Source organism: Schistocerca cancellata, chromosome 2 (genome assembly GCF_023864275.1).
Source record: "Schistocerca cancellata isolate TAMUIC-IGC-003103 chromosome 2, iqSchCanc2.1, whole genome shotgun sequence".
Classification (NCBI taxonomy): domain Eukaryota; kingdom Metazoa; phylum Arthropoda; class Insecta; order Orthoptera; family Acrididae; genus Schistocerca; species Schistocerca cancellata.
The window spans coordinates 429872577-429885138 of record NC_064627.1 but is presented as its reverse complement, the minus strand read 5'-3'; the positions used below and the strand labels follow the sequence as shown (position 1 = coordinate 429885138).

General features: G+C 38.3%; 1 protein-coding gene across 6 annotated transcripts in view; it reads left to right on the top strand.

The window, feature by feature from the left end:
• Positions 1-12562, top strand: part of LOC126161898 (transmembrane channel-like protein 5) — a 297583-nt gene that overhangs the window by 67390 nt on the left and 217631 nt on the right. For all 6 annotated transcript variants that reach the window (XM_049918048.1, XM_049918045.1, XM_049918047.1 and 3 more), the window contains exon 3: positions 12057-12189. In XM_049918048.1, coding sequence (XP_049774005.1) covers positions 12057-12189 — 133 coding nt within the window. The remainder of the gene's footprint in view (positions 1-12056; positions 12190-12562) is intronic.

Sequence of the window (12562 nt, the reverse complement as noted above, 5' to 3'; positions counted from 1 at the left end):
ATAAGAGCTTATGTGTTTCTAGCTGTTATTGCCTTTGAATCTTAGATTCTTTGTCTAATTTGTCTGCTTTCCCACTTTTAAGAAGCTGTTGAGCTGTTTTATTTTGGGAAATATTTGCTTAAGTTTTCCATTGTGTCGTAACATTAAACAGGCAATGCAGAAGACTCCTTGTCATTTGACTAGCTTTGATCATGTCTAGTCCTTCTAGCATTTCTAGTCACCAATTTTTCTTACCTTCTGCCACAAATTGAATAAGTCTTAAAGCAATATGTGATGTTTGTTCACTTAAAGTGTTTTAGTTGAAGAGTTTCATGGATTCTTCTGCCTGATGCAGAATTACATACAGTCTTCAAGGTATTGGTGCTCAATACATTCAGGACTCCCACTACAAACTGCCACCTTAATATTGAGATACTACAGGGCCATGTGGCAGGAGGAAGTGACAGACATCTCCAGCATGCAGCTTAGCCATTTGTTCGTGGCATGCCACCTCTCTTCACTCAGACAGTTTGAAGATGTGGGTGCTTGACTATAAAAAGCACACTCCTTTTCCTGAGTGAACACTCTAATGTCTGTTGCTTGTCTTCTTGTGATGTGCATATTTCAGTAAGAGGTATTTCAAACAGATCTTATTTTGTATTCAGAGAAGAAAGGTGAGCCATTTACCTGTTTTTTTCCTGTGTTTCAGTGGTTAAAGAGACAAATGTTGTATGACCTCAAAGGTTTTACAAATTGTCCAGTGTACTGTAAAGTGTTAAGGAATTTGTTTTAATGTTCTGTGAAGGTGGCTAGCTCATTTCAATTCTTCACAAATAAGGGGCCAGTCGCTTTTCCTGATTTATTTTAGGATTTACTTTGCCATTTTATTCAATATTTGTTGCGGATTTTACAACAAAGATATTTACAGTTTTATATTTTGAATGGTAGTGTTTTGCAGGTAACTGGGAGAGAAAATGAGAGCGTCTAGTTAATATTTGATGCTGTTTATGAGTTTTAGGTGTGTGCCTGCCATGTCAACAGTACTGAGTGACATCTCTTATTTGTTGAGATACAGTACTCTCATTTGGGAATATGGTCTTTCAAATCTCTGTCTTGTCTTTCCCTATACTGTACAGGGCAAATACCAGAGTTGTTCTTTGAAAACGATAGCCAACTTCCTTGGCCATTCTTCCCCAATTTGAGCTTGTGCTTTGTCTCTGATGATGGAATGTTAAAGCCTAATCTTCCTTCCTTTCCTTTTACTGTGTCAATGAATGTTGTGTTGTCATCATGACAGCTTCTATTCTCTTGACATTTTCACCATATTTTGTCAGCCTCTACTTGTTTCCTATATTGCAAAATCACTGTCAGTAGTTTAGATTTTTAAACCTATGTACCCTAACTGACAGTGGTCTAAACTGTCTCACCATTTTCTATGCTTACTGTTTATATGTGCAGTGGTATTTTCTGGGTCCCTCATGACAGTATTGTTTTATTAGCTTGTCATTTCTGAGGTAGTAACCCCTGTGTATACACAGTCAAAATAAAGTGTGTCCAAATTATGATGTAGGAATTAACAAAAAATAGTTGCAAGATACAAAACAAATGGAAGTTAAAACTTTCTAAAGAACATCATAGCAGATACAGTTATTTTTGGTTGGTTATTATGTAGAATCAAAGATACAGACATAGATGGGACAGTGAAAGACTGTAAATGAGTCAGTTAATCTTCAAGATGAAAATTTGTATGAGCTTACATCTCATTAACACATGGTAAACAAGGAATCGTCTAGAGCCTTTGAATTTAAGGCTGAATGAGTACATTGTTCGTGTTCTTGTTCTTCTTCTTTGGCACTGCAGCCCTTGGTGGGCCTTGACCTCCTCAACAATCTTCCTCCATATCTCTCTGTTCTCAGCTTTTTTCTTCATCCACGGATACCCATCATCTTGGCAAGCTCAGCCAGCACATTGTCCATCCATCTAGCTCTTGATCTGCCCTTCCTTCTCGTGGAATACAGTCTGGCATTCATTATTTGTTTGGGCATTCTTTCATCCTCTCCACATGACCTAGCCGATGTATTCTTTGTGATTTGATAAATTTCACTTTATCTTTCCCTTGTATAAGCTCCCTCATTTTGTTGTTGTATCTCACTCTCCAACCTTCTGCCTTTCTCACAGGCCCATAGATTTTTCGTAAGATTTTCCTTTCAAATGTCCTTAGGCTGTTACTGTCTGCTTCTGTCACTGTCCTCGTTTCTGATCGATATGTGGCAAAAGGGCGCACAAGGGAATAATATACTCTCAATTTAGTTGTTTTTGTAATAAGAGAGTTCTTGGGTATCTTTAGGTTTGCAACATAGGCTTTGTTTCCAGCTTATATCATTTCTTTAATACATTTTCTCATACTATTATCATTGGTTAGGAGGACACTTGGATAATGGAAGCATCTAACAGCATTGAAGCATTTATGAGAGATGTTCAGGACCTGTGGTGTTTGTCTAGCTTCAGAATTGCACATAACCATATATTTTGCCTTGCTTTCATTTACAGTAAGTCCAATTCTTGTTCCTTCTGCTTCCATTTGTCCATATATTTCTTTAAGCAATGTTACATCCCTTGCCACGCTGGCAATATCATCTACATATGCGCATATCCGGCTGGACTTCGTCATTATTGTTCCTCTTTTATTTAATTTTTGCGTGATACTATGCAAGGCTAAATTAAACAGAACTGCAGAGAGGCCATAACCTTGTTTCACTCCATCCTCAAAGTCAAACTGCCTGGTCATTCTGTTATTCACTTTTACTTTTGCTTTTGTATCCTTCATTGTTAGCTCGATTAACCTTCTCAGTTTATCACAAATGCCCAATTCTTTCAGCCCTATATACAAGACTGGTCTATTAATACTATCAAAAGCTTGTTTATAAAGTTAACGAACGGGAAGTGGAGATCTATATCATATTCATAAATTTTTTCCATTATTTGTCTAATGACAAACAACTGGTCAGATGTACCTCTGTTTGTCCACATTGATATTCTCTGAGTATCTCCTTGGTGCACTTCTGTATTCTTTCATTCAGCACTCCAGAGAAAATCTTTTATACTGTATTCAGTAGGGTTATGCCTCTATAATTTTCACAGTTGAGCTTTTCTCCTTTCTTATATATTGCACATATTATTCCAGTATTCCACTCCTCTGGCATGCTTCATTTACCCATATATTCTTTATTAGTTTAAATATTTCACATCTTAGAGATTGCTCCCCAGACTTTATTAGTTCTGACAATGTTGTACTTGAACTTCATGATCTCACCAGCTATTTCTTTCATTTTTCCAGGTTTCAGCATTGTTCATACATTCTATGTTACTGTTGCCAAGTCTTTTGGTCTTTTTCCTTACCGAGGTCGTGTTTTTTGTGTCTCATCCATCATCCGAGGCTGTTGTTGAGGTTCTGTAATATGTCATTTTTACAGTGTGGGGTTGTTGGCCCAACCCCCATCTTGCAGGACCTGGATTTCCTTAGGGTTTACTCCTCTAGGGAGGTTGGCTTCCCTACACCTACAGAGCCCCCCTGCCCTATGTTGCGGGACACACTTCATCTGGCTTCTCAATCAAGACCTGTCTGGCTTGGGTGACCCTGCTAGTAGCTACCCTACTGCTGGCATAGCTCTCGACTTCATCGAGGCACTCAAACCCTCCCGCTCGGTATTGAAGATGCCTACGATAAGTCAGTGCCCCTGGGAGGGTTTTTATTCTACTGATCTTTGTTAATTTCAAACTATTTTTTGGCTTATTGGGCCATCTTCAAGAAACAGTTTATTTGGAAGGTGCACTGGAAGAGGCCTAATTTATGAAGAATGCAAGCTATGATATTTCGTTGTGATAATGTGTTAGCTCTTAAGTCACAGGTGATTCTCTCTGCTCTGTCAAAACCACACTTCTATTGGACACCACACTGTCTATCCTCCTAAGTAACTGCAGGAAACTTTTTGTGATCTGTGAGTTGAAAACCTATGTGAAAGGATGTAATTTCCAAACCACAGAAAAGTTTCAATCAATTATCCCCCGTCACACAAATCTGAAGGCTGTAAATTCAGCTAAATACTTAGGGATTTCTATTACAAACAACCTGCATTGGAACAGTCACATAGATAATATTGTGGGTAGAGCAAACCAAAGACTGCGATTCATTGGCAGAACACTGAGAAGGTGCAACAGGTCTACTAAAGAGACTGCTTACACCACGCTTGTCGCCATATTCTGGAGTATTGCTGTGCAGTGTGGGATCCACATCAGGTGGGCCTGACGGATGACATTGAAAAAGTACAAAGAAGGGCAGCTCATTTTGTATTATCGCAAAATAGGGGAGATAGTGTCATAGACATGATAAGTGAATTGGAGTGGCATTCATTAAAACAAAGGCGTTTTTCGTTGTGACGGGATGATCTCCTGAAATTTCAATCACCAGTTTCCTCCTCCGATTGCGAAAACATTCTGTTGGCACCCACCTACATAGGGAGAAATGATCATCATGATGAAATAAGAGAAATCGGGGCTGGCACAGAAAAATTTAAGTGCTCGTTTTTCCCTCGTGCCGTTCGAGAGTGGAACGGTAGAGAGACAGGTTGAAGGTGGTTCATTGAACCGTCTGCCAGGCACTTTATTGTGAATAGCAGAGTAATCACGTAGCTGTAGATGTAGAATGAAAGTGCTATTCAAGAAATACTCCAACAATAGAAGAAACTTTGAAAATAGAGTGTAGTAAATAATTGAGAGTTGTTCAAAAAAAATATCATGCCATTAATAACTTAAAACTACTGGAAATGCCTAGATTTCGAGGAATTTAATAATAGAGGTGGATGCATGACGTAATTTCTCAATTCATGGGTAAATACTAAGGTATTATTGCTTCTAGTTGTTGTCCTTTTCCAGTAAGTGTATTTTCTGGTGCAGCATGGAAGATGTATTTTTACACTAATTCCATTATCTGAATTATACATGTGAGCCAATTGTCATACCTGCATAATTATCCTAATTTTGCTAAAAATGTGTTTAATCACAAGTATTACAATAGTTGTGACTCTTCAAGCTTTCCCGGCAGATACGTTGTAAATAGTCTTCACGGGTTCACCTCCAGATCACGTTGTGCAAATTCCACAGTATTTCCTTGGAGCAACTGTCCAACATCTTCAGGTGGTTCATCCTTGCTGGTGGCTAGGTACGACTGACAGTATCTGCACGTCGATGCCCCATTTCTAGAACAAGCGTACAAAGAACACGCAGGCATGGAAATTGCGCATGCGCAAATGATTTGCATATAGACTGTGCAATATTCAGCAGTATCCTGGAACTGGTTAGACAGTGCCACTTGGGCACTGGCTGACTGGGCTGAACCAAAAGCTAAGGTTCATCAAATGACTAAATACGATTGACTCGAAGCTCAAATGCAAGATGATGTGCCAAGAAGACGTACTGTGTTTAATCTCCAGAGAAGACTTTGGACAATGCTGCAGTTTTGGTGCTAGAGAAGGGTCTGAATTTTGTACCTACATCAGGGACCATTCTCATCCAGGATGTGATTAGTGGAATAGAGCAGGCTGTTTCGAAACTTCCTAAGGATACTGCCGAAGAGATAAGGCATGACACATACCACATCTTGACTGGAGCTTCACCTGAGAAGTCCAGCTTTAACATCACTTCAGCTGAAAGAAATGTTCTACGAGAATTGAGAGAATACCAGGACATTGTCATCTTACCTGCTGACAAAGGAAATGCTACTGTGCTTCTCTCACACACAGAATATAACAGCAAGATATACAAACTGCTCGACACTCCTGCATACAGTAAATTAAAAAGTGATCTGATGGGTAGGATCCAGAGAAGAACTTTGGAACTCATTAGGAAGAGCTCCATTCCAGCACAAGTTGCTAAGGGTTTGTGTCAACAGGCTGCATTTCCTCTGAGACCCTATGGCCTACCCAAGATCCATAAGAGTGGGTTGCCTCTCCATCCCATTGTAAGTAACATAGGAGCACCTACTTTTGTTGCCACATATCTGACATCACTATTGGGACCTCTCGTAGGCAAGTGCAACCATCATATTCAAGCTCTTAGATTACAATCATTGAGTCTCTTAGTAAGTTTTGGTGTAGTGTCTTTATTTACAAAGGTGCCCTTGTAGGACTATAGGGATCTCGTTAACAACAAGTTTGAGGAGGACATAGTAGCATTATTTAAACATATGCTTACTTCAATGTACTTCTTATTTCATGACCAATATTTTGAACAAGTGGATAGTGTTGCCATGGGAAGCTCTGTCTCCTGTGGTGGACGATTGTTTTATGGAGGACTTTGAAGAAAAAGCACTAGTAAGTCACTCTCAAAATCTTTTGTTTTCTGCGGTATGTGGATGATACATTTGTGGTGTGGCCATATGGACTTGATACTCTACCCACGTTTCTTCAGCATCTGAATTCGCTCCATCCGAATATATACTTCATAGTGGAAATGGAAAAAGATGGTACTTGACCTTTTCTTGATATTTTGGTACGAGGGAAAGCAGATGGAACTTTGGGACACAGCGTCTACCGCAAGCCAGCGCAAACAAATCTATATTTGCAGGTCACAAGCGCCATCATTCTGCACTATGTGGTAATGCATTATGTACATTAGTTCACAGAGCACATGTGGTATCTGATCCTGAAAGCCTCTCGAGTGAAATACAACATTTGAAGACAGTGTTCCGACAAAATGGTTATTCTGAGAGACAGATATGTGATGCATTCAGGACCAGGTGAGTTCAATCTATGGAGCAGAATGAAAATCCAAAGACATCCACCACTTTGGCCTTTTTGTCATATTTTGGTGTCAAGTTGTCAAGAATTGGAAGAGTTCTCAGAAGATGTGGCATTAAATGTGTTTTTCAACCATCTGCAAAACTGAGAAACCTGTTGGGTTCGGTTAAGCATGATCTTGGCCTGAGGAGATGTGGAGTGTACAAGATTCCTTCTCAGTGTGAGGCATCATATATAGGTCAGACATGTCGCACAGTACAAGAACTCTGTGATGAACATCAGTGTCATACACGCCTTCATCATCTGGAAAAGTTGGCAATTGCTGAACACTGTCTGAATGCATTGTATGATTTATAAAAAGACGGGAGTTTTATCCCCAGCATTATCTTTCTGGGATTGCATCATTAAGGAAGCAATACAAATTCGTACAGCCAATAATCTCATCAACAAGGATGCGTGATTTCAACTGAGCACAGTGTGGAACCCTGCATTGGCTGCTATTAAATCACAACACGACAATCAAGATTTCTTGATAACAGACCTGTAATAACATTGGTCTAGTGCGGTCTTTGACGAGATGCGGTGTACAGTGCATGCACAGGAGAGCCGCTCTGTGATTTTCGGCAGAGGGCGTTTGAATATGGCACCATCTATCTGCAAATCATTTGTGCATGCACAATTTCCGTGCCTGCACATTCTTTGCATGCATGTTCTGGAAACATGGCATCGACGTGAGGATACCATCAGTCATCCCTAGCCACCAGCAAGGATAAACCACCTGAAGATGTCGGACAGTTGCTCTGAGGAAATATTGTGAAATTTGCACAACGTGATCTGGCAGCAAACCCATGAAGACTATTTACATTATAATTGTTATTTGATGTCATGACACTTTCATAAAATTTCATTACAGTTGCTATAACAAATTCTCAGATAAACTATTTTTCTTTCTAAATGGGTTATGAATTTTCAATTAATGTACCCCATTTGATTCAAAAGGACAATTACATAAATCACAATGTCTTTCCCTTTGTGGTGAGTCGCATTTATAGGAGACTGCTTAATATACTCCCACTCATGTATGCTTGCACAAAAATATGTATAAAATTGCCATAGGAAAAAGACTTTTAGTCTGATAAAACACTGCTTCAATAATTGAATTTAATTTAGTGAAAATCACTGTGATCTTTATATTATGTGTGCAGTATTGTTTCAAAATAAAGTAAATGTACCTTGTGAAAATTGTTATTACGTTAATTGCTATTGATTGTATCAAAGTACTGTTCACTGTTCTAATGTAAAGGCATTTACTCATACGTCAACACTTTTCAATAATAATCTCCTCACAAGTAGCAAAACAAGTTAGTCGCTTTGAAATTTCATAGTTCAAAAAGAAATGAGACATTTCAATTATTTTGTACTTTTGTACTATTACTGCAGGTCGTACTTAAAAAGTATGTTCATCCTTTAGGTGAGTCATTAATGGAACTGCTTTCACTGTCCAAAAGTCAAGATTTCCCTCCTTCTACTCTTCTCTACACTGTGTTTATCTATGGTAAGGATAGTTTTGACAGAATGTAAATAATTTAGGAGTAAAGCAGACTGCTCACCAAATAGTTGAAGCACTGAGTCAGCAAAATGCACACAAAAAAAAGAAGCAAGCTTTTAGAGTAACCCTTTAATGACCTAGAGTACACATACATATGATCGCCCCCCCCCCCCCTCACACACACACACACACACACACACACACACACACACACACACAGAGAGAGAGAGAGAGAGAGAGAGAGAGAGAGAGAGAGAGAGAGAGAGAGAGAGAGAATCATCAACCCTGAGGTTTTGTCAGGTGGTGTGGGTAGAGAGAGAAACAGGTGGAAAGGGGGGGTAGGAGGGATTGGGGAGGGGTAGATGGCATCTCAGAAGGAGGCAGCAGATGTATGGGATAGGAATGCGAGAGTGAAAGTCAGCAGATGCATGGACTAGTAATGTCACACATGGGTACCAGAGCTGGTAAGTTCAGGTGGTGTGCAATAATGACTATTTGGAGGCATGGATTGGGAGGGGTTGACAGACAGAGGAGGGAAGACTGTACAGTAAAGGGTGTGGTTGTAATGGCCAGTAGGATTATTAGAATGATGAAGTGTTGCAAACATAACTCCCATCTCTATAGTTAGAAAAGCTGGTGGTGGTGCGGAGGATCCAGATAACATGGGTTGTGAAGCAGCCGCTGAACTGAAGCGTGCTCCGATACATAGTGGTCAAATATGTGGAAGTGTGCTCCGATACATAGTGGTCAAATATGTTCTTTGCCACTGTTTGGCAGTGGCCGTTCATCTGGTGAACAGATAGTTGGTGGTCATTCCCCATAAAATGGTGCCCAGAAACTGCAGCAGATCTGGTGTGTGTGTGTGTGTGTGTGTGTGTGTGTGTGTGTGTGTTCTTATGTGCACCTGTTGATGGCTCAGTGCTTCTACTATTCAGTGAGTGATTCGCCTTCTTTACTTCTAAATTATCTACAATGTGTCTATTAACACTACGAAGATATCAACAGTAAGATAATTTTTCAGCAGAAATCTCCGATACACAATTACAGTATTTTGATATAAAATCTGTATACATAATGTTGCTAACTTTGTACATTAAGCAGCTTGAAGTAACCAAGTTGTTCCAGCCACTAACATGTGGCATCAGAATGCACATTCTCGATTACAGCTTACAAATTCATGTAATTATGTCAAAAAAGATACAGCAAGGAAACATTTATATAGGCCCTTTTCTGCAGTATGCTGCATGTTTCGCAGTGTGTTAAGACATGCTCTTTTGCCATTGCCATTACATCACTCAACTGGATGTAAAAGGCCCATTTCAATACTTTTCATTGATTTATTAAAGTTTTGATTTTTCTCTAAGCTGTAAATTACTTCCCTGCAATAAAACTTGTGCTTACAAAGATGGAAGGGTGGCCAATTAGATTAGCTTTGTTTTGAGACAAACATTGGTGTTATTCTTTTATTTTATCTGTTCACATTTTGTCTATAGCACACAAGACCTTAATTGAAATATAGTATTACTAAGTTTACATGTTCAATGTTGTTCACGGACTACAACTTCAGTGATGAGAAGTGTACTCTGATACCAGGCCTTAGTGCTCTGTGTATTTTAAGATTTTACATTTAAAATCCTAAGAACTGGACAGGCAGTAGATTGTAGAGGGAAGAGTAAAGGCAGAGTGAAATGGGGGGAAAACGAAGAAGGGGAGGACAGAAAAGGGAAGTAATAAAATGAGTGGGTGTAATTATGTTGGGACTAGAGGGGAGGGAAGAGGAGAGGGTGGGAGGTAAGGATGATGGGGAGGGCTGGCGGTAGGAACAGGAACTAGGGAAGGGGAGAGGTAGGTGGAGGATAAATGCTCGATAGATTTTATGTACTGTGTGTACTGAATTTTTAATAGTTTGGTATTGATATTGTTATCAACAGAGCTATTACTGTGCATCCTTTCAGTCATTAACTCTCTCTCTCCATTTCAGATCTAGCTAGTGTTACATGACACTACCTGGCTGTATGGTTAACTACTAGGGTGTAAAAATGTCACAGCCAAATACTTTTCCATGATGTTTTCTTTTCTTCCCTTTAGTGCTACTTCTTGATATTTTACAGCAGAGTTTTTAGTTTTACACTATTGTTTCTTGTGTGATTTTAGTTCTTGTTTACAATCAGTCATTTGAACTTGGTATGCTATTTCCTACAACATTTTTGTCCTAAATATTAATCAAACTTTTTTGTCCTAGATATTAATCAAACTTTTTTGTCCTAGATATTAATCAAACTTTTTTGTCCTAGATATTAATCAAACTTTTTTGTCCTAGATATTAATCAAACTTTTTTGTCCTAGATATTAATCAAACTTTTTTGTCCTAGATATTAATCAAACTTTTTCTCCTAGACATTAATCACTCTTAGTTCCTACTTTTTCTTGAAAATACTCTCACTTTTGATAAGAGAGATCTTCACATCACAATCTGCCTGTCTCATGATTTATGATTGTTACACAATCTGGTGGCATGATTACCTAAACATAAGTGTTGACAAGGTTTTATCAATAAGCTCCACAGTGAAATAAGCTGTTTATTATTAATTTTAGATCTGATTTGGAGGCAGTTAAATCTGAAACTAAAATTGTCACTGTATATTGCTCATTGTGAATGTTACTGAGATGCCAAGACTTTTAGCTGCCCACACTAAGAAGTCCCATTTCTAAAATACCTGCATGTATTAAATGTTTATGTATTGTAACCATGTAACCATACTTCAGCTGTTTGACGCTGTTTAAAATAATTTTGTTTATTGTTGTGTACAATGTTATATTTGCTAGATTTGACTTTTTCAAGACCATTATATGACATGTTCTGGAAATACATGTGCAGTACAATTTTTTACAATCTAAGGCCAGATTTTGGTTTTGTCTTTTATATCAGTGCCTCCATCCTGCTCTCCAAGGGAGCTCATACCTGAGAGCATGGGAATACCCCCCAATACCCCCCTCCCCCCAGCTCTCAGGGAAAGGAAAAAAGTGTAGTGCAGTGTAGTCAGGTGTCTTTATTTTATGAAAATTAAAATGATTTTAAAGTCAGTATTAAGCAGGTTTTTAATGGACTCGTAACTGGAATTTCTTTATGGCTACAACTGGAACTTCTGTATGGCTACTTACAAGTAGCTATTCATCTCCAAAATATTAAAAATACTCCCTCCCCCCTCCCTCTCCCCCCCCCCCCCCCCAGTAATATAAATTAAGGTTCTATCTGTCATAGTTAACCTCCTCAGGGTATTGATTTGTAAGTGATGTTCAGATAAGTCTAATATTTTGTTTGCCTCCTTTTTCTGTATTATTTGGAAAGCCATTCCAGGCATACCATTCTTACTTTGATTATTGAGATAACTTGGGGATAATGTCACATTTATTCTTACTGCCATTTTAATTTAAATACTCTGTATTAATTTATATATGTGGTTCAGTTCACACTGCACTGTTTTGCTTCATGCTGTATAGTACTTGGAGTAAGCAAATTTGAGTGAAATTTTGCTCATGAAGTTGAGAAAGTTTCCATTAATTAAGGCACATACAGAGGAATTTTAGAAGTAATTTTCTCATCTGTCTTGGTATCAAAAGATTATGAAATATACATTATTATTTTTTATGTGGACTTGACAGTAATTTGCACAATATAGGCTTAGATACAATGGATGTTGCATGCTTTCAGCTACTGTTCTTACTTTTTTTAGATCATTTTGAGACAATACCTATACTACGGTATGCAGACTCAGACTTGGATAATCATGCAGGTCTTATTGCTGGTGAAATGGAAAAGGATTCAGCTCTCATGGAGGACAATCCAGAATCAGAACAATTACGAATGTATGCCAGTATAATTTTTTTTACTTTAAATTATAAAGCTACTTGATGTTTCATGAATGAAAATATTGCTGCTATTGTGTACATAATTAGTGAGTGAGTTACTTTTATGTTCTTTGATCATAACTGCAATCTCTTTCTATGGTTAGAACATGTCAGTTCATTTTATCTATAAATCAATTTTATTGGGTTGACTGATTTGATATTAAGCAAAACCTATTACTAGTTTCTTTCTGGCCATTATTATTAGTTTCAATGTTTGAAGATAACTACTTTTATTCAGCAAACAGAGTTTTGAAGTATTGTGGTTCAAGTATGCAGTCCTGTGTGTGTTGCCTTGAATATGTACTGTTTTGCTTGTGTTACTTGCTAGCAT